Genomic DNA, 22,619 nt, shown 5'->3' with positions numbered 1-22,619 from the left:
CTCAGGGTGTATGCCCGGTAGTGGGATAACTTGGTCATATGGTAATTCTTTTTTTAGTTTTTTAAGGAATCTCCATACTGTTCTCCATAGTGGCTGTATCAGTTTACATTCCCACCAAAATTTCAAGTGCAAGAGGGTTCCCTTTTCTCCACACCCTCTCCAGCATTTGTTGTTTGTAGATTTTCTGATGACTCCCATTCTAACCGGTGTGAGGTGATACCTCATTGTAGTTTTGATTTGCATTTCTCTAATAATTAGTGATGTTGAGCAGCTTTTCATGTGCCTCTCGGCCATCTGTATGTCTTCATTGGAGAAATGTCTATTTAGGTCTTCTGCCCATTTTTGGATTGGGTTGTTTGTTTTTTTTAATATTGAGATGCATGAGCTGTTTATATATTTTGGAGATTAATCCATTGACTGTTGATTCGTTTGCAAATATTTTCTCCCATTCTGAGGGTTGTCTTTTCGTCTTGTTTATAGTTTCCTTTGCCGTGCAAAAGCTTTTAAGTTTCATTCGGTCCCATTTGTTTATTTTTGTTTTTATTTCAACTTCTCTAGAAGGTGGGTCAAAAAAGATCTTGCTGTAAATTATGTCAAAGAGTGTTCTTCCTATGTTTTCCTCTAAGAGTTTTATAGTGTCCAGTCTTACATTTAGGTCTTTAATCCATTTTGAGTTTATTTTTGTGTATGGTGTTAGGGAGTGTTCTAATTTCATTCTTTTGCATGTAGCTGTCCAGTTTTCCCAGCACCACTTATTGAAGAGGCGGTCTTTTCTCCATTGTATATCCTTGCCTTCTTTGTCACAGATTAGTTGACCATAGGTGCATGGGTTTATCTCTGGGCTTTCTATCCTGTTCCATTGATCTATGTTTCTGTTTTTGTGCCAGTACCGTATTGTCTTGATTATTATAGCTTTGTAGTGTAGTCTGAAGTCAGGGAGTCTGATTCCTCCAGCTCCATTTTTTTCCCTCAAGATTGCTTTGGCTATTTGGGGTCTTTTGTGTCTCCATACAGGTTTTAAAATTTTTTTGTTCTAGTTCTGTAAAAAATTCCATTGGTAATTTGATAGGGATTGGATTGAATCTGTAGATTGCTTTGGGTAGTAGAGTCATTTTCACAATATTGATTCTTCCAAACAAAGAACATGGTGTATCTCTCCATCTGTTTGTGTCATCTTTGATTTCTTTCATCAGTGTCTTGTAATTTTCTGAGTACAGGTCTTTCACTTCCTTAGATAGGTTAATTCCTAGGTATTTTATTCTTTTGTTGCAATAGTGAATGAGATTGTTTCCTTAATTTCTCTTTCTGATCTTTCATTGTTAGTGTATAGGAATGCAAGAGATTTCTGTGCATTAGTTTCATATCCTGCAACTTTACCAAATTCATTGATTAGCTCTAGTAGTTTTCTGGTGGCATCTTTAGGATCATCTATGTATAGTATCATGTCATGTGCAGTGACAGTTTTACTTCGTTTCCGATTAGGATTCCTTTTATTTCTTTTTCTTCTCTGATTGCCGTGGCTAAAACTACCAAAAGTATGTTGAATAATAGTGGTGAGAGTGGGCAACCTTTTCTTGTTCCTGATCTTAGAAGAAATGGTTTCAGTTTTTCACCACTGAGAACGATGTTGCCTGTGGTTTCGTCATATACAGCCTTTATTGTGTTGAGGTAGGTTCCCTCTATGCCCACTTTCTGGAGAGTTTTTATCATAAATCGGTGTTGAATTTTGTCAGAAGCTTTTTCTGCATCTATTGAGATGATCATATGGTTTTTATTCTTCAACTTGTTAATATGGTGTATCACACTGATTGATTTGCATATATTGAGGAATGCTTGCATCCCTGGGATAAATCCCACTTGATCGTGGTGTATGATCCTTTTAATATGTTGTTGGATTGTTTGCTAGTATTTTGTTGAGGATTTTTGCATCTATATTCATTAGTGATATTTGTAATTTTCTTTTTTTGTAGTATCTTTGTCTGGTTTGGTATCAGGGTGATAGTGGCCTCGTAGAATGAGTTTGGGAGTGTTCCTTCCTCTGCAGTTTTTTGGAAGAGTTTGAGAAGGATAGATGTTAGCTCTTCTCTAAATGTTTGATAGAATTCACCTGTGAAGCCATCTGGTCCTGGACTTTTGTTTGTTGGAAGATTTTTAATCACAGTTTCAATCTCAGTGCTTGTGATTGGTCTGTTCATATTTTCTATTTCTTCCTGATTCAGTCTTGGCAGGTTGTGCATTTCTAAGAATTTGTCCATTTCTTCCAGGTTGTCCATTTTATTGGCATAGAGTTGCATGTAGTAATCTCTTAAGATGCTTTGTATTTCTGTGGTGTCGGTTGTAACCTCTCCTTTTTCACTTCTAATTTTGTTGATTTGAGTCCCCTCTCTTTCTTGATGAGTCTGGCTAAAGGTTTATCAATTTTGTTTATCTTAAAGAACCAGCTTTTAGTTTTATTGATCTTTGCTCTTGTTTTGTTTCTATTTTATTTCTGCTCTGATCTTTATGATTTCTTTCCTTCTACTAACTTTGGGTTTGTTTGTTCTTCTTTCTCTAGTTCCTTTAGGTGTAAGGTTAGATTGTTTATTTGAAATTCTTGTTCTTTTGAGGTAGGATTGTGTTGCTGTAAACTTCTGTCTTAGAACTGCTTTTGCTGCATCCCATAGGTTTGGGTTTGTCATGTTTTCTTTGTCATTTGTCTCTAGGTATTTTTTGACTTTGTCTTTGATTTCTTCAGTGATTTCTTGGTTATTTAGTAACGTATTGTTTAGCTTCCATGTGTTTGTGCTTTTTACGTTTTTTTCCTGGTGATTTGTTTTTAATCTCCTAGCGTTCTGGTTGGAAAAGATGCTTGATATGATTTTAGTTTTTTTAAATTTACCGAAGCTTGTTTAGTGACCCAAGATGTGATCTATCCTGGAGAATGTTCCGTGTGCACTTGAGAAGAAAGTGTAATCTGCTGTTTTTGGATGGAATGTCCTACAAGTACCTTATCTATCTGGTCTGTTGTGTCATTTAAAGCTTTTGTTTCCTTATTAGTTTTCTGTCTGGATGATCTGTCCATTGGTGTAAGTGACGTGTTAAAGTCCCCCAGTATTATTGTGTTACTGTCTATTTCCTCTTTTATAGCTGTTGGCAGTTGCGTTATGTATTGAGGTGCTCCTATGTTGGGTGCATATATATTTATAATTGTTATATCTTCTTCTTGAATTGATCCCTTGATCATTATGTAGGTCCTTCCTTGTCTCTTGTCACATTCTTTATTTTAAAGTCTATTTTATCTGATATGAGTATTGCTACTCCAGCTTTCTTTTGATTTCCATTTGCATAGAATATCTTTTTCCATCCCCTCACTTTCAGTCTGTATGTGTCTGAAGTGGGTCTCTTGTAGACAGCATATATATGGGTCTCTTTTTGTATCCAATCAGCAAGCCTGTGTCTTTTGGTTGGAGCATTTAATCCATTCACATTTAAGGTAATTATCTGTATGTGTGTTCCTATGACCATTTTCTTGTTTGGGGTTTGTTTTTGTAGGTCCTTTTCTTCTCTTGTGTTTCCCACTTAGAGAAGTTCCTCTAGCATTTGTTGTAGAGCTGGTTTGGTGGTGCTGAATTCTCTTAGCTTTTTTTTTTTTTTTGCGGTACATGGGCCTCTCACTGTTGTGGCCTATCCTGTTGCGGAGCACAGGCTCCGGACGTGCATGCTCAATGGCCATGGCTCACGGGCCCAGCCGCTCCACGGCATGTGGGATCTTCCCGGACCAGGGCACAAACCCATGTCCCCTGCATCGGCAGGCAGACTCTCAACCACTGCACCACCAGTGAAGCCCTCTCTTAGCTTTTGCTTGTCTGTAAGGTTTTGATTTCTTTGTTGATTCTGAATGAGATACTTGCTGCGTAGAGTAATCTTGGTTGTAGTTACTTCCCTTTCATCACTTGAAGTATATCATGCCACTCCCTTCTAGCTTGTAGAGTTTCTGCTGAGAAATCAGCTGTTAACCTTATGGGAGTTCCCTTGTATGTTATTTGTCGTTTTTCCCTTGCTGCTTTCAATAATTTTTCTTTGTCTTTAATTTCTGTCAGTTTGGTTACTGTGTGTCTCGGCGTGTTTCCTCTTGGGTTTATCCTGCCTGGGACTCTCTGCACTTCCTGGACTTGGGTGGCTATTTCCTTTCCCATGTTAGGGAAGTTTTCGACTAGTAATCTCTTCAGATATTTTCTCTGGTCCTTTCTCTCTCTCTTCTCCTTCTGGGACCCCTATAATGCAAATGTTGGTGTATTTAATGTTGTCCCAGAGGTCTCTTGGGCTGTCTTCATTTCTTTTCATTCTTTTCTCTTTATTCAGTTCTGCGGCAGTAAATTCCACCATTCTGTGTTCCAGGTCACTTATCTGTTCTTCTGCCTCAGTTATTCTGCTATTGGTTCCTTCTAGTGTATTTTTCATGTCAGTTATTGTGTTGTTCATCTCTGTTTGTTTGTTCTTTAATTCTTCTAGGTGTTTGTTCTTTAATTCTTCTAGGTCTTTGTTAAACATTTCTTGCATCTTCTCCATCTTTGCCTCCATTCTTTTTCCGAGGTCCTGGATCATCGTCCCTATCATTATTCTGAATTCTTTTTCTGGAAGGTTGCCTATCTTCACTTCTTTTAGTTGTTTTACTGGGTTTTTTTCTTGTTCCTTCATCTGGTACATAGTCCTCTGCCTTTTCATTTTGTCTGTTTTTCTGTGAATGTTGTTTTCGTTCCACAGGCTGCAAGATTGGAGTTCTTCTTGCTTCTGCTGTCTGCCCTCTGGTGGTTGAAGTTATCGTCCCCCCCAGTCTTTATTCTTCCCTGTAAATTTCTTAGTTTAACTTTTATAGCTCAGGTTCAAATTTTTTTCGAATAAGATAAATATAAATAAAATAAAGGTGGATTTTTTTTCCTTTGTAATCATTACATAATTTACGTAATATTTCTTACCTAAGAAGGAGTTTTATTCACATGCAAACATTTGTATGCATTTAGGTCATTGCTGTTCTTTACAGTAGAGGCACAGTTGCTCCTTTAAGGCTTAGATATAAATTAAATTTAAATTAGCTCGATGTTTATAATGCTATTTTCATAGCCAGTTAGTTGTGGTAGTTTTTTTCTCCCCAAGACCATTATTTAACATTATTCAGTTTCAGCAGAGACATGAAATTGAATTCTAATAACAGTAAGTAATTTAGAGGCAGGTTGTGTGATTTGAGTTGTTGCTGTGGGAACTGAATCAAAATGTATAGCAAAATTCAGTCTTCAATTTAAATAAATCCCTCAGTAATTTCATGTGCTTGAAAACTATTCCAAAGGAGGAAAGAGCATAATGCTAGCAAGTGTTTGGTAGCATGATAGCTGTTTGTATCGTAAAATGGATTTAAAATATGAAGTAAGCACAGTGCCACAGAGTGAAATCAACTGTCACAATTAGCAAATAGTGCACATACTTGGGATGTTCACTCATCCTGCACGAATACAAATAGAAAAGGATGAAAAGTTCCTTCTTGTAATCCTGAAATCTGGAAACTTTTGTTCTTGTTCTGACTGCCACTGAACGTGACCTGGAAGACATCATGTAACCTCTACAAAAAAAAATCTTATGACTGGTTATGTCATTACAAATATTGAATGTCATTGTGGATTGATAAAATAAATACAAACATTTGATTTTACAATTTTAAATTTTGTTTCTTGTTCTAGAAAACCTGTAAAAAAACATTGAATTTTGCTAAAGTACTTGCTTCAAAACCAAATTAATACTTTTGAAAAGCACTTTATGTTTAACCTTGAGTTCAGTAGTATTTCTGTAAGGTATTGAAAAACTCCATTTTCACTTAATACAAATTATACCAGAATGGAATGGGCATTGTTCTGAAGTAGATATATCAACAAATAAACTATTAATTAAATGAATATTTATAACCTTTTTCTCATTGATAAAATGAAATTAATTCCATTTGAATGTATGGCAAGTGTTGTATAACTGCTGACAGTGCTATACACTATACTTTTGAACAATTAGAAATGTATATTATTTTGATTTCTTCAGAATCTCATCTAACATTATATAATAAATATCTTTCCATTTATCTATTTGGTCTTTGTCCCTAAAATTGTTAATGCCTGAAAAATAGCCAATTGAGTTACAACCCCCTAGAGCTGGACATTTAAGCTATTTCCCATTTTTTTACTATTATAAATAATAATACAAAGAAGCACCATTAGAGAAGCATCAGCTTTTTCTTCCCCCTCTTGTGAATTATTTACTAAGGATTAAACTACTTGTGGTATAACTACGAGTTGAGAGCTTCAACATTTTTATAGCTCTTGCTGTGTGTTACCAAATCATTTTATAATGTCGCTATACAATTGAGTAGTACAATTTGCTTGAAGCCATTCCAGCCCTGAGGTTTTGTTAAAATATATTTCTGAAAAATGATAATCAGTCATATTAAAATAGATTCATTTGGGCATCTTTAACAAATCATGATGAATTGAGGCAATTGAATGTAGTTAATTATTCATGTATGGTTTTCCTCTTAAGAATTTCTTGGAAAGGAGTGAAATGTCAACCCAAGATATATCTTAGATCAGTACCTAACTTGGGTTACTGGATGCTATATGGAAAATACAATTCTCATCTTAATATAGAAGATAATTGTTGATAGTCCTTATCTCTAGCTCTAATTTAAATATCTTGAGCTATTTTTAAATAGCTCTGATTTAAACAGCCTTAGCATTTTTTATTAAAACTGTATGCTGAGACAGCCATAGTACGTTAAGAAGCATAAGAAAAACATTAAGGGGCAATACTTATAGCATTTGCGTTTGTATTATAACTGTGTAAGCAGCCCATGCATTAAGACTTGTAACCTTTTACAACAGAAGACTATTTCTTTTCTCTTTAGATTGTTTAGCATAATAGTCTAGTAAAAGTTATCTAAGGGCATTTTTATCTTCCATTTCAAATTATAAAGAGGCTGATTCTAGAATGTAGCCAGAACTGAGTCATCTTCGGTCTAAGGCCCTGGAGTCCCAGTGTACTGTAGGTCAACATTTTTGTTTTGGCTGTTTTTCCTATGAGACCAAAGAACTTTGTACATAAATCAGGTAAGAAGAGATTAAAGTTTTCAAATCAGACCTAAAATCCTTGGTGGTCTTATAAATAATATTAAAATACTTTTAAAGGCCAGTTTGGCTCATGGATAGCTCTAAGGACACATTCTCTTCCCAGGCAGTCTGAGAAGACTTCCGTGGTTCAGAATGGTCTTGGGAAATTTAGCCACCCTAGAGGCCATTTCTGGGTAAGAGAAATAACTTCATTCTCACCCAGGTATATCGCTCCCCTCTTGGCCAAAATCTTCTGCACCACAAATCTAAACTCACTTTTGATGTTAATCATACAAAGTGTCTATGTCATTTTTTTCTATCTTCCTTTGAAAGACTTGCCAAAACTATTCCCTAACTTGAGCAAAGCAATGCCTAAAAGTCCCAAATTTATTTTTTAATTGTAATAAATGATACAAAGCTTTAATTCTACTTACATAGAAATAAGAATTTCAGCAACATAATTACATTTTAAATGTTATTTTCTTCTGTGTTTTTTCCCTTGCACGCAATAATACATTGTAAGGAAGGGCTGAAGTATAAACTGTGTTTTGGCATCTAATTAAAAAATGTTTAGTTTCTTTTAAACTGTGATGGACAGAAGAAACAATATCAATTATATGCTCTTTTTCCCTCTAGGAACATTTCATGGAAGTAATTCGAAACCAGGAATTTGTGTTATTACCGGCCAGTGAAATTGCAAAGCTCTTGGCCAGTGATGACATGAACATTCCTAGTGAGGAGACAATATTGAATGCACTTCTTACTTGGGTCCGTCATGATTTGGAAGAGAGACGGAAAGATCTCAGTAAACTTTTGGCTTATATTAGGCTACCTCTCCTTGCGCCACAGGTAAACTATTTTTGATTATTTAAAATCAATGTCATAATTTCAACCAACAGTAGTTGCTGCAACTTTGAGTAGTCAGCCTTCCACATCTGTGGGCTCCACATCTCAATTTCAGCGAAGTGTAGATTGAAAATATTTTTTTTAAAATTCCAGAAAATTCCAAAATGCAAAACTTGAAGCTGTCCTGTACCAGCAACTATTACATAACATTTACGTTGCATTTACAACTATTTACATAGCATTTGCATTGTATTTGGTATTGTAGGTAATCCAGAGATGATTTAAAGTATACAGGAGACTGTGTAGATGTTATCTGCAAATACTACATATTTGAGGTGAAATGTTGTATCCACACAAATCCTAGAACCAACCCCTTGTCCCCAGAATACTGAGGGACTACTGTATTCACTTTATGCTAATTACATTAATATGAGCTTATCTATTAATTACATTAACATGAGCTTATTTATTCTATTCAATATGGTTATTTTATATATATCCCTATGAAATGTTAAGGTGAAAAGATAGCAAAAATAAAATTCTGTTTGTTTTCAACCCAGAAGGTCTATCTAAATTGCATCCATTAAGTAACATTGTTGCTTTGAGGTTAGTAATTTTATTTGACTCAGCTGCAGACCTATCCTAGCAACTGAAGAATTAATAAAGCTGCTAATGAAAGAAACACTGGACTCTAGGAACCAGAAAATTTAGATTAATTCATTTGCCACACATTTATTAAGTATCCACTAAATGCTGGATTCTGATGGTATATAAATTAATAACATGTTAATAGTTCTGGCTCTGACATCCTAAAACTCTGTGACTTGGCAAATTCACTTACATCGGTTTCTTCATCTGTCAAGTGGAGATAACATCCTTTCTATCTCACAGGATTTTTATGAGGATCAGAAAAGTGCTCTGTGAAATAAAATGTGTTATAAATAATATTAGTATAATTATTACCATTATTTTAGAATTGAGATATCTAGTTGGTATATTCAAAGCAATCAGTAATGTATTTACCTGCATAGTTTCCCCTTTTTACAGTTTCAGCTGGAATATACAAAAATTTCCTCTGCATACTTTGCTACTTATTTTGAGGCCTTAAATAGAGTCCTTGAAAGTAAAGAAAGAATGAGTTGTTACTGCTTGAGATCAGATTTTTTGTTATTGTTTAAAGTGCCATGAGTTTAATTTTATTTGTATTTATCTTGAGCATTATATATTATTTCCATCTGTTGTGAGCAAAAGTTACTGTTTGTTCTCTACCTTATAGAAACAAAAATCAGTGCTGCTGCTTTATAAGAAAGACCTCTCTTCACAGATAGAATATTGTTTGAATTCATAGGAGTGAAACTACACGAACTGGTGACAATTCAGGAACAATAACATCATAAAACATTTCTCTTAAAATCAGATTTAAAGATGAGAGGACTATTTTTGCTGATATACAACAGAATTTTTTTCTTATTCTTTTCTAAATGAAAGAAAATAAAATCTGAAAAATCCTAGTGGACTTTGAAAAGAATCTGTGCAATTAAGTAACCTGACAATTTACTTCAGTCCTGTAGCTTCAAATGTTTATGATACTATATTTGCATGACTCTGAGAGATCTTTAAAATTTCTTTTATCCAGGATACTGCTGATAATCATAGCCATAAGATCTTAGAGTTGAAAGGCACTTTGGAGGACATTTAGTCTAACACCTATTGTACAAATGAAGTAACAGACCAAAAAAGTAAAACCATACGCGCAAAATCGCAAAGTGATTGCATAAATCCCTTCTGCGTTGTAGTTTTCTTTGGCTTTGTTACTTGGCTAACATATATTAGAGTTATGAGACAGAGGTAGGACTTGAACCCAAATAAAGTTCTATGCCTTTTCCACTGAACTATTCTGCCTTTTGAATGTACTTTGTGTAAATTTGCAAGGTGGGGGGAGGGACATCAGGTGGAGGAAGAAATAGATTAAAAAATAAATCAGGGCTTCTCTGGTGGTGCAGTGGTTCAGAGTCCGCCTGCCAATGCAGGGGACACGGGTTAGTGCCCCGGTCCGGGAAGATCCCACATGCCGCGGAGCGGCTGGGCCCGTGAGCCATGGCCGCTGAGCCTGCGCGTCCGGAGCCTGTGCTTCGCAACGGGAGAGGCCACAACAGTGAGAGGCCTGCGTACCACAAAAAATAAATAAATAAATAAATAAAAAATAAATCAGTAATTACAATATAATGAGATGAAGGCTGTGATCTATACGTAAACACGGTATTATGAAAATAATTGGAGTGGCCCACCCAGACCGATGGTGGGGAAGCTAGGAGAACCTCTGAAGTGTCAGTCAGTTTGCAGGCTGAGTTCGCCACCCAAAAGAATGGGCATGATAGCCCAAGGAAGAAGGGGTTCTAGTTATAGAGCCATGAGCACATATATCGTGTTCTGGAATTTGAAGATAGCTTGCATGGCTAGAGTACAGAAATAAAAGGGCAATGTTGAGAGATGAGTCTGGAGAGGTAAACAGACCGGATCGTGAAGGAACTCAGTCATGGCAAAGTGTTTGAATTTTATCCTAAAAGCAGTGAGGAAGCACTAAAGGGTTTTAAGTAGGGAATGGCATAATTATCCTTTTAGTTTAGAAAGATCCTATAACTGCATTGCAGAGAATGGATTGGAGGAGTCAAAGTAGAAATACACTAGGAAGGCTATTGGATTCAGACCAGTGAATTAATCACTTTCTGGAAGTGGAGGTAGAGAAATTAATTACCAGAGTCAAGAGCTATTTAGAAGGTAGAATTGATGCAACTTAATGACCAACTGAATGGTGTGGGGTAAAAAAGAAAAAAAAAGAAGGGTCCAGAATAATTCTGATTTGTGCAACTAGGTTGATGAAGGTGCTGTTGATTAAGACAGAATACAGGATGAAGAGCTGATTTTGAAGGTGGGGAAGAGAGTAGAAGAACCATGTTCCCAGAGCTTCTCGACACCTTGGATCCTCTTAGAGTCTAAGAAGTTTTGAAAACTATTTATTTATGTTGTTGAAGCCAAGGGGAAGAGAGTGACACTGATCAAAGAGAACATGAGGGTACTAGGGGTGGAACCCTAAGAATTACTAATATTTAGTGGTAGTCCCAAAGCTGCCTAAATACCTGTAGTTCCATTAAAAAGAGATTGCAAGTTCTAGAAGGAGGAAATTTTTTTTGCAGGGGGGCTGCATTGGGTCTCCTTTGCCACGTGGGCTTTCTTTCGTTGCGGCGAGAGGGGGCTACTTTTCGTTGCAGTGCATGGGCTTCTCATTGCGGTGGCTTCTGTTGTTGCAGAGCACAGGCTCTAGGCCCGCAGGCTTCAGTAGTTGTGGCTCGCGGGCTCTAGAGCACAGGCTCAGTAGTTGTGACGCACGGGCTTAGTTGCTCCGTGGCATGTGGGATTTTCCCAGACCAGGGATCGAACCCATGTCCCCTGCATTGACAGGCGGATTCTTAACCACTGCACCACCAGGGAAGGAGGAAATTTTAACATGATCAGATGCTACAGAGAAGACAGATAAGGATGGAAAAACCACTGGATTAGCCCAATGATTCTCAAAGTGTGATCCCCAACTATAGGATCAGCACCACATGGGTAATTGTTTAAAATGAAAATTATTAGGCCCCCAGTCTACACCTACTGAATCTGAAACTCTGGGGGTGGTTATTAAAACACAAGCCAGCTGTGTTTTAATAAGCCCTCAGGTGCATCTGATGCCCACTCAAGTTTGAGAACCACTGTCTTAGCTTGATGAGTAGCTGTGATGGAAGCCACATTGCTCTGTATAATTTAAACAAGTTAATAACACCTCTTGGAGCACTGTTTTTCTTTTCTGCAGTGGTAATACTCTGTTGCACCATTATGGCATTTAGTAAACATACTAGCAGGGTTTTGTTTTCTCCCTTGCTAAAAGTAAAGGGCAAGTTTGCAGACTTAGAGTTGTCAAGTGATGAAGTATTGAAGTAGACTCTGAAATCATCAAGAAAATGTTGGATTGTATTCTGTTTTATTTTAAAAGATAGGAAAAGGATGAAGTTGCTAAGATCTTAAAAGTTCTCATCACACACCAAAAAATTCTAACTCTGTGGGGGTGGATGTTAACTAGATTTATTGTGGTGATCATTTTCATATATATATATATATATATCTCAAATCATTATGTTGTACACGTGAAACTAATATGTTCTCTGTCAATTATATTTCAATAAAAAACAAAAGTGAAAAATGAAAACAAAAGAAGTCTAGTGCCTATCAAGTAAATGACTAATTTTTTTAATTGACATTAGATCCAGTTACCTAATGAATTTACTTTTGTGAAATAATTCCTTTTTCAATGAGGTTTTACCCTACTCCGTTGATAAGAAACATTCTATTTACCCTAACTAGAAAGAGTTCAACTGACATAGTAATTTTATTGTAGTGTCTCCTTAAAATGATATAGGAAATCATATATATCATTGTAATCCTCATCCAAATGATCATTTTAGTGTGGCTTTTTTTTTTAAACTCTGAATAATCCAGAAGACAAGTGTGTGTGTAGTTTTATTTTACCTTCGAAAGCATTTCAGACTTTTCTGTTTGATCCCATTTTAAATAATGTGTATAGAAATACAGTTGGCCCTCGAACAGCATGGGGATTAATCTGTGTATAACGTATAACCTCCATATCTGAGGTTCCTCTATATCTGTGGATTCAACCAGTGGACTGTGTAATACCGTGGTATTTACTACTGAAAAATATCTGTGTATAAGTGGACCTGTGTGTTTTGTATCCACGTTGTTCAAGGGTCAACTGCATTAGGACATTATTTTAAAGATTTTGGCACCTAAATTCTTAATGTTCCCAATGGTTACCCTGTATTACAAGTGTCTTGGTCTCCACTATTCTGTTCTCAATTCTCATTATTGTTTTTTACTAAAATTCAGAAATATAAAACGAGTCAGTATTTATATTTAGTATTTTATTTTACAGGTTTTGTAAAAACTTTTTTTGCAAGTTTGTAAAAAAAAACTTTTAAAGGCTGTAGAGTTCATAAATCATTCACATTCTGTTTTTCACTCTTAGTAGTAGTTGAAGGGACAGTTTTAGTGAAATAGTCATATAGTGAACAAGTATGTGAGTGAAGATAAAAATTTACAAATGGAAAATGTTTCTTCTATTTTCTAAATGTTTCCATTTTAATAATTTGCCATTCTTTTATGGCAGAGAAGGTACATAGTATTCACCTAAAATGAAGAGTATATGAGAGTCTGTATTTTGTAGTGCTTTATCAGTGCCTTCTGAATGATTTTCCAAATGATATCTGGTACCTTCTATTTGATTAATCTGGTACTTAGATTAATGGATTCATATTTTCTTCCATTATTTTCATCTCTCTACTTAAATATAATTAATTCCATATGTTCAAAAATTATAGATAATGTCAGCATGCTAAGAAATATATTTTGCTTCATATTGCAGTAACTTTTGAGTCTTACAAGACTTTACTTTCTATAATTTTTTCACATTTATTTTTTTTTCAAAGGACTAAAGCAATTATATATAACCAAAGTAATATAAACACTAAGATGAATCTAAATGAACCAACTCAATGCATATTCATTAATGGCTTCTCTAGCAAGTATAACTGTATTTTGTGTGCAGAGAATAATATAGAATAATTAATACCAGAATTTATACTCTGGCTTAGGTCCTGAGACTTAGGTCTTAATTTGGCTTTTTTGCCTTTAGCATGCCGTTCTCAGTTTCCAAATGCCACAAACTATTTTACAGTGACTTTTGTTAGAGACTCTTCCTTCTCCTCCATTATCAAAATATGAACATACTCTCAACATCATTAGCCATTAAGGCGATGCAAAGTAAAACTGCATTTCGCACCCACTCGAGTGGCTAAAAAGAGAAGATAGTAATAATTGTTGGTGAGAATGTGGAGAAACAGGAACCCTCATAGATTGCTGGTGTGAATATAAATAGTGCAGCCACCTTGGAAAACAGTTTGACACTTTCTTAAAAAGTTAACATAAGTTTATGACATGACCCAGCAATTCTACTCCTAGGTATATACCCAAGAGAAATGAAAACATATATCCACGTAAAGACTTGCACACAAATGTTCTTAGCAGCTTTATTCCAAATAGCCCAAAACTGGAAACAATATAAGTGTCCATCAACTGGTGAATGGATAGACAAAATGTGATGTAGCCATACAATGAATTATTATTCAACAGTAAAAAGAAATGAAGTAGTGATACATGCTACACATTGATTAACCTCAAAAACATGCTAAATGAAAAAAGCAAGATACAAGAGACCACATATTGTATGATTCTCTTTATACGAAACATCTAAGGGCAAATCTACAGAGACAGATTAGTGCTTGGAAGAGGAGATAGGAACAGAGATTAACAGTAAACAGACATGCGGGATCTAATCAGGGTAATGAAAATGTTCCAAAACTGTTTTATGATAATGGTTGCGCAACTTGGTAAATTTACTGAAAATCATTGAATTGTATACTTGAAACGGTGAATTATAAAATATATAAAGTATACCTTATATTATCAAATACAATCCTACAGTGTATCAAAAGGATGATACACTATGACCAGGAAGGTCTTTTTCTAGGAATACAAGAATGGTTGAGTATTAGGAAATCTGTCAAGGTAATTATATCAGTAACTTCAAGGAGAAAAAGCCATATGATAATACTAATAGATGTATAAAAGATACTGGAAAAAATTAGCAACCATTCTTAATTTTAAAACTCTAAAGTAAAATAGGGAGAGAAGAAAACAACCTATCTATAATAAAGATGGATTACTAAATGCTATAGTAACTATTATCTTAAATAGTGAAACACTAAAAACATATCAATTTAAATGAGAAAAATGGATACTCTATATCACCATAATTATTTAACATTGCTTTGAAGGTTTTAGCAACTACCATAATAAAATAAAAATGAAATAATTGGCATACATATTAGAAAAAGATGTATCTATCCCTATTTGGTGATTATTATGATTACATGCCTAATAGCTAGAGTTTGATAAGGGAATGTGGTAAAGTTGTAGGTTATGATACAAGTATACAATGACAAAAGATATGTAAAGTGGAAATTCAAAATCTATTTCCAATAGCAATAAACAATTTTAAAATATATTTAATATATTATTTAATATAAAATTAGCATATTTAATTTAAAAAGGCATAATAGTACCTATATAAAGAAAGCTATAAACAGTGGAAAGACATCTTGAACAAAAAGACTTAGCATCATAAAAATGTAAATTCTCCCAAAATTAATAAATTGAATGCAGTTCATATTAGAATGCCAACAGGATCAAGATGGCAAAGGGGAATTAGATAAATCTGTCTTAAGTTTATATGGAAAGTAAAGACTCAAGAACAGTCAAGGGCTTCCCTGGTGGCGCAGTGATTGAGAGTCCGCCTGCCGATGCAGGGGACACGGGTTCGTGCCCCGGTCCGGGAAGATCCCACATGCCACAGAGCGGCTGGGCCTGTGAGCCATGGCCGCTGAACCTGCGCGTCCGGAACCTGTGCTCCGCAACGGGAGAGGCCACAACAGTGAGAGGCCTGCGTACCGCAAAAAAAAAAAAAAAAAAAGCCAAGAAAACTGTGAAAATGAACAGTGAGGGTAGATTTATATCATATAAGCAGGAAATGCCATAAAGATATTGTAATAAAATATAGTATTAGAAAAGGAATAGACAAATAGATTAGAGGATTAAAGAGCAGATCTCATATATCCTGAGACTATTTATGACCAAAGTTCAATTCAGTTGGAAATGGAGGGAATTATTTAGTAAGTGGTGCCAGTACACAACTAGCTATTCATTTGGAAGAAAAAATATTTCTCAACTCATCTTCTGTTTAAAAATTAATTTCATATGGCTCAATATCCTAAATGAAAGAAATAAGGCAATAAAGGGGCAGGGAGGGGGATGGAGAACCAAGTACACAAAGGAAAAAAATATTTTTTTAAAAGGCAGGGTATGACCATATTTATGCATTTACATAAAATTACATAGGTAAAAAAATAGGATTCAGTGAAGTACAAGGAATTTTAATTCATTTAGAATAAATCACCATTTGGAGTTAAAGAACTCCAAATAAAATGAACTCCAAAAAAAAATAACTCCAAACACCATTTGGAGTTAAAGAACTCCAACCCCTTAAAAAAATTGGAAAGTTTTGTTTTTGCTGTTGGTTGCTGGTTGAACATTCTTTAGAGAGGTCAGTTAAATGCAGTCTAGTTAGTCAACTCCTACTTATTATTCTTCAGTTAAAACTATTTCTAACTTAAAGAGTAAAATGATTTATTTTAGACAATCTGGAAAATATAGAAACATACAAAGAAAGATTATTTAAAACACCAGTTTCCCCACTACCCAGAGATAAGTACTATTAAGATTTTAAAGCATACCACTTCTCCTCAGTTTCTGTTTTTCAATGAAATGTAAAATGTAAATTTTGTAAATGTTGAATATTTTAGTTAAAAATAGATGTCCAGACTTGGATTCTTTTTTAACTTTTCGCTTTATCTTTTTTTTTAATTTTTATTTATTTATTTTAATTTTTTTGGCTGTATTGGGTCTTAGTTGTGGCTCACAGGATCTTCGTTGAGGCATGCAGGATCTTTCCTTGTGGTGAGCAGGCTTCTCTCTAGTTGTGTCACGTGGGCTCCAGGGTACGTGGGCTCTGTAGTTTGCGGCATGCAGGCTCTCTAGTTGAGGCTCACGCAAGCTCAGTAGTTGTGGCACGTGGGCTTAGTTGCCCCATGGCATATGGGATCTTAGTTCCCTGACCAGGAATTGAACCCATGTTCCCTACATTGGAAGGCAGATTCTTTACCACTGGACCACCAGGAAAGTCCCTTGGAATTTTTTTTTAATGAGATCATTTCCATTTGTGAACTAGTTTATTCTTTCAACCTTACTATTTTCTTGGTCATTCAATACACATACTATTTCTTCTAGTTCCTAGCAGACATGGAAAATAATGCACTTTTTCGAGATGATATACAATGTCAGAAACTAATTATGGAAGCAATGAAGTATCACCTACTACCAGAGAGACGGCCCATGTTACAGAGTCCTCGGACAAAACCTAGGAAGTCAACTGTTGGTACATTATTTGCAGTTGGAGGAATGGATTCAACAAAAGGTATTAAGTAATCTTTTATTTGAAGGAATGGAAAAATGAATATTTAAAAAATTTTTATTGAAGTATAGTTGATTTACAATGTTATGTTAGTTTCAGGTATACAGCAGAGTGATTCCTCTATACATATACATATATCCACTCTTTTTATAGATTCTTTTCCCATATAGAGAAAAGAGTAATACTCATTACAGAGTATTGAGTAGAGTTCCCTGTGCTATACAGTAGGTCCTTATTAGTTATCTATTTTATATATAGTAGTGTGTATATATCAATCCCAATCTCCCAATTTATCCCTTTTCACCCTGTTAACCATAAGATTGTTTTCTACATCTGTAACTCTGTTTCTGTTTTGTAAGTAAGTTCATTTGTACCATTTTTGAAGATTCCACATATAAGTGATGTCATACAATATTTGTCTTTCTCTGTCTGACTTACTTTACTCAGTATGACAATCTCTAGGTCCATCCATGTTGCTGCAGATGGCACTATTTCGTTCTTTTTTATGGCTGAGTAGTATTCCATTGTATATATGTACCACATCATCTTTTTTTTTTTTTTTTTTGGTGGTACATGGGCATCTCACTGTTGTGGCCTTTCCCGTTGCAGAGCACAGGCTCTGGAAGTATAGGCTCAGGGCCATGGCTCACGGGCCCAGCCGCTCCGCAGCATGTGGGATCTTCCCAGACCGGGGCACGAACCTGTGTCCCCCACATCGGCAGGTGGACTCTCAACCACTGTGCCACCAGGGAAGCCCACGGTGGCTTCTCTTGTTGCGGAGCATGGGTTCTAGGCACACGGGCTTCAGTAGTTGCAGCACACAGGCTCAGTAGTTGTGTCTCATGGGCTCTAGAGCGCAGGCTCTGTAGTTGTGGCACGCAGGCTTAGTTGCTCCACGACATGTGGGATCTTCCCGGACCAGGGCTCGAACCCATGTCCCCTGCATTGGCAGGTGGATTCTTAACCACTGCACCACCACGGAAGTCCTCAAAAATATTTTTGAACAGCTACTGTATACAGTGGAGTCTATTATATGCCACTGAGAAGGCAAAGATGGAAAGAAACTTGGTATTTATTGCAAATAACTTAAAATTTTTGTAAAGTAAATAAAAAAACTCAAATATATAAGAAAAATATATTTTATATATACACACACACATATATATAAACCTTCAAAGGTTTCTTGCCATATATGTATATGGCAAAACTGTTTCTAAATTTTAGGAGATATCAATAGCGTCTGTGCTCTGGTGACCTAATTGTAGCAAATACTTTAGAATAAATGTTTGTCTTGATTGTAATTTTATAAGAATAGCACTGATAACATGTTGTATTAGAAGCTTAGAAGACAGAAGTAAAGTAGATACTAATTGAGCTCTTCATACCTGGGGGTTGGGTGTTTGTTTGTTTTAGAGGAGTGGGTCTTTTTTTTTCTTAATTCCACTCTTCTTACCTCATAAAGAGAACAAAAGAGTTGCTTGGCTCTTCTAATTCTTAAAAAAATGTAGACACTGTCCAGCAGTTATTCCCTAAACTTTCCACTCTCATAGCTCCCAAAGCACTTGATGTACACTTATGCTCTTGTCTTTCCTGGTTGCAGTGGAGTGTGTCCCTCTCCCTCCTCCTATCAAAGCCCCTCCCCTGTGCCCTGATACTGCCCTTTCCTGCCTCTTCAGGAACCTCCCACCATTAATGAGGATCCTTTCATCTCCTGTATTTTCAGCTTTCTTCCCCACAACTAGATCCTTCCCATTGACTCAAGTTTTTCCACTTTTAAAAGCAAAACAAAATGAAACCTCCCTCCACTGAGTAATTCTTATCTCTCTCTTCCTTTTTGTAGCCAAACTTCTTAGAGGAATCGTCTGTGCTCACTGTCTCCATTTCCTCACCTCTCAATCATGTCTCAACTGCTCAAACAAGGGACCGTGCCTGAAGTCATCAGTGACCTCCATGCAGCTAAATCCAGTCATACTTTTTAGTCTTCATCTTACTTGATACTCTCAGCAGCTATACACTTTTTTACTTTGGCTTCCACAGTGCTAAACTACCCTGCTTTCCTCCCACTTCTGGCTGTTGCTACTCAGCCCCCTTTTACAGATAATCCTTTCTCATTTGACCTCTTAGTACCAGAGCCAGGTGTCCTCTGGTACTAGAGAATAGTAGATGAGGACAGAGATACAAGCAAGGATGAGCTCATGCAGGGGCTTATTGTAATTTATTAAATGTATTACTGTCACTGCTAATAATATACTTTTATATGTCTAATTTCATAAAACACTCAAGCATGGTGAGCTTTTTATTTGCCTAACTTCTATTTATCACTATTAAGGAGCAACAAGCATTGAAAAATATGATCTCCGTACAAATATGTGGACTCCTGTAGCCAATATGAATGGGAGGAGGCTGCAGTTCGGCGTTGCGGTGTTAGATGACAAACTGTATGTGGTTGGAGGAAGAGATGGACTGAAGACTTTGAATACTGTAGAATGCTACAACCCCAAAACAAAAACTTGGAGTGTGATGCCTCCTATGTCTACACATAGGCATGGCCTTGGTAAGCATAACTGCAGATTCATTCATAAGGTCATACCCTAGGCTTGCATGGCATTTTCACATTCTTTACCAGGCAGAAGAGCAGTGTGGCAGCTGCTGGGCCAACAGCAGTCACCAAGCATTCCTGCACATGCTCCCTGTCATCTGAGAAGCAGAAGCAGAGAAAACAAGCCTGTACATAAATGTATATTGTGCAGCCAGCACAAGTGAAAACATGAATATTTAAGAATTGTGGTGTACCACGATGGACTGACAAGCCACCTTTTGACATGTGGGTTCTATGTTGACAATTAGTGTCATCTAACCTAATTGAAAGGCATACTTATTTAAAAACCTTTAGCATTATTGGTTTTCATCTATATCCCTTAGTTTTTAAGCAGAAATGAGTACGACGCAGAAAAATTTTGAGGTGGCACGGAGAATGTAATGATAGAGGCTTTTTTTTCCTTTAATTCAGTAATTCACTGAGCAGATATTGATTAGTGTGTGCTATATGCCATGCTCTGTGTTCTGTAGGTATACAAAGATGAGAAAGATGAGGCTTGCAATGTATGTGTATCGTCCAGATTTTGCTGCATAACAAGCCACTTCAAAACTGGAGGCTTGGGCTTCCCTGGTGGCACAGTGGTTGAGAGTCCATTTGCCGTCGCAGGGGGCACGGGTTCGTGCCCCGGTCCGGGAGGATCCCACATGCCGCAGAGCGGCTGGGCCCGTGAGCCATGGCCGCTGAGCCTGCGCCTCCGGAGCCTGTGCTCCTTAACAGGAGAGGCCTGCGTACCAAAAAAAAAAAAAAAAAACAAAAAACAAAAAACTAGGAGGCTTAAACCAAGAACCATTTATTTAGCTCATGGATCTGTGTATCAGCTGGGCAGTTCTTCTGGTCTGGACTGTCTTAGAAGATTTCTGCTGGGTTTTCTCATGAATCTAGGTTGGGCAGGCAGGCTGGTTGGCTGGTTGATCTAGAATGGCCTCACTCACGTGGGTACTGGTAGACAGGCTGTCAGCCTGGGCAGCAGAGGCAACTGGGCCATATGATGCTAATCATTCAGGCTAGACCAGGCTTCTGCAAATGGTGGCAGTCACAGGGTTTCAAAAGTAGGAAGAGAAGCCATGCTCCAATACACAAACACTTTTCAAGCTTCTGCTTGCCTCATGTTTGCTAACATCCCATTGGCCAAAACAAGTCACATGGCCAAGCCCAGATTCAAAGGATAGAGAAATAGACTCCTCCTCTTGATGGGAGGACCTACAAGAATCACATTGAAAATAAGCATGTATTCTGGGAAAGGAAGAATATGTGACCTTATCGTCAATTTATCACAATTTGGAAAATGTTTAAAATAGTTGCAATAAAGAATTTGATAGGTTATCATAAAAGATGAGTTAAAAGATGAATGAGTAGCAGTGAAAGGATAGTTGAGCTTGGATAGCATAGGTTTCTACTATACTCAATTTATTAATACTGAGCACCACAGTAGAGGTTGCCCAAAAGGCCGATGAAAAATATCTAGGTATGAAGATTGGTATGGTAGTGGATACAGCAAAAAATCAAAAAGACAAGTGTTTCTACCAGTTGCATTTAGGTTTCAATGAAAGATGATCTTAAATTCCAAGTTAGGTAAGTGAGTAAAACCAGACAGCTGGGGCTAAGGTACTGAGAGAAGAGCTTAAAATTAACTATATGAAATTTAACAAAGAAAACCATAACACATTACTCTTGAGTCCATAAAATCAACTATTACGTAGACACGAACAGGAAGATATATCTTAAAAGCAACATGAACAGGACTTACAAATTTGTGTTGACCATAAAATCCAGGGTCAAAAGTGTGATTCAATTGCAAACTTTCCCCTACTATGGGGAAAAGAAAATCAATTCTAACTTAAGATAAATCTTATATATATAGTATTACATAGAATGAGAATGCCCATGATCCAGCTATGTCTTGTGCAGATGAGATTGTGCATGGAATACTATCATTAGTTCTAGGTACCATACAAAAGACTTTATTGAACTGCAGCAAGTTCAGAGAAGAATGATCATATCACTCACAGTGTCTTCTTTAAACCTTTATTTCCATTTTTGTGTCATTCAAAACAGCTTTGTTGTAACTATTTACCTTGTAATATTATTTACCTTATAATAAATAATGTTTTAAATTTGAACTTATAAAAGAAATCTTTATTAAGTAAATTTTAAATTACTTAATTACACTCACACACACATATATAATTGAATATGTATTATATATAATTGGAGATAGATTAGATAGATAGATAGATAGATCTCCTATAGCCAGTATTGGCAGGACACAAATGAGTGGAATGATAAGTTGGTTTTGGTCATACATGAATGGTGAGTATGTCATCTGGCCATGATTTCACAAAAGTAAATGTCTTCGTATCACAATATTTGTGTTTTGGCCTTCAGGTGATACATATTTATATCTCACCTGACTATGGTCATATCAACCTCTTCTCAAAACCCTCTGCTGGCTTTCCATCTCATTTAGAATAAAATCCAAAGTCCTTACAATAGTCCCGACCACCATGTGACTCGACTCCACCCTTCCTCTCATCTCCTACGCTGTCCCCCTTACCCTCCACAGCCAACTGGGCTCCTTGCTGTATGTACCACAGATGCACTAAGCATGCCTCAGGACCTTTGTACATAGTGTTCTCTTTATCTCACCTTCTTCTCCCCCAGATACATTCATGTCTGGTTTCCTAACTTCATTCACATTTTTGTTCAAATGTCACTTTATCTGAGAGGTCTCCCTTGATCCTCTCTACTCTTTTACTTTGCTCCTTTTTTTTTTTTTTTGGAGGTACGCAGGCCTCTCACTGCTGTGGCCTCTCCCGCTGCGGAGCACAGGCTCCGGATGCGCAGGCTCAGCGGC

General features: G+C 36.4%; 1 protein-coding gene across 2 annotated transcripts in view; it reads left to right on the top strand.

Annotated features, from left to right (window-relative positions):
* Positions 1 to 22,619, top strand: part of KLHL5 (kelch like family member 5) — a 63,280-nt gene that overhangs the window by 26,713 nt on the left and 13,948 nt on the right. For both annotated transcript variants that reach the window (XM_065877343.1, XM_065877342.1), the window contains 3 exons: positions 7,758 to 7,970; positions 16,983 to 17,169; positions 19,496 to 19,720. In XM_065877343.1, the coding sequence (XP_065733415.1) occupies positions 7,758 to 7,970; positions 16,983 to 17,169; positions 19,496 to 19,720 (625 nt within the window). The remainder of the gene's footprint in view (positions 1 to 7,757; positions 7,971 to 16,982; positions 17,170 to 19,495; positions 19,721 to 22,619) is intronic.

Source organism: Phocoena phocoena, chromosome 5 (assembly GCF_963924675.1).
Source record: "Phocoena phocoena chromosome 5, mPhoPho1.1, whole genome shotgun sequence".
Taxonomy (NCBI): Eukaryota; Metazoa; Chordata; class Mammalia; order Artiodactyla; family Phocoenidae; genus Phocoena; species Phocoena phocoena.
This window is presented reverse-complemented; position numbering and strand designations above follow the sequence as displayed.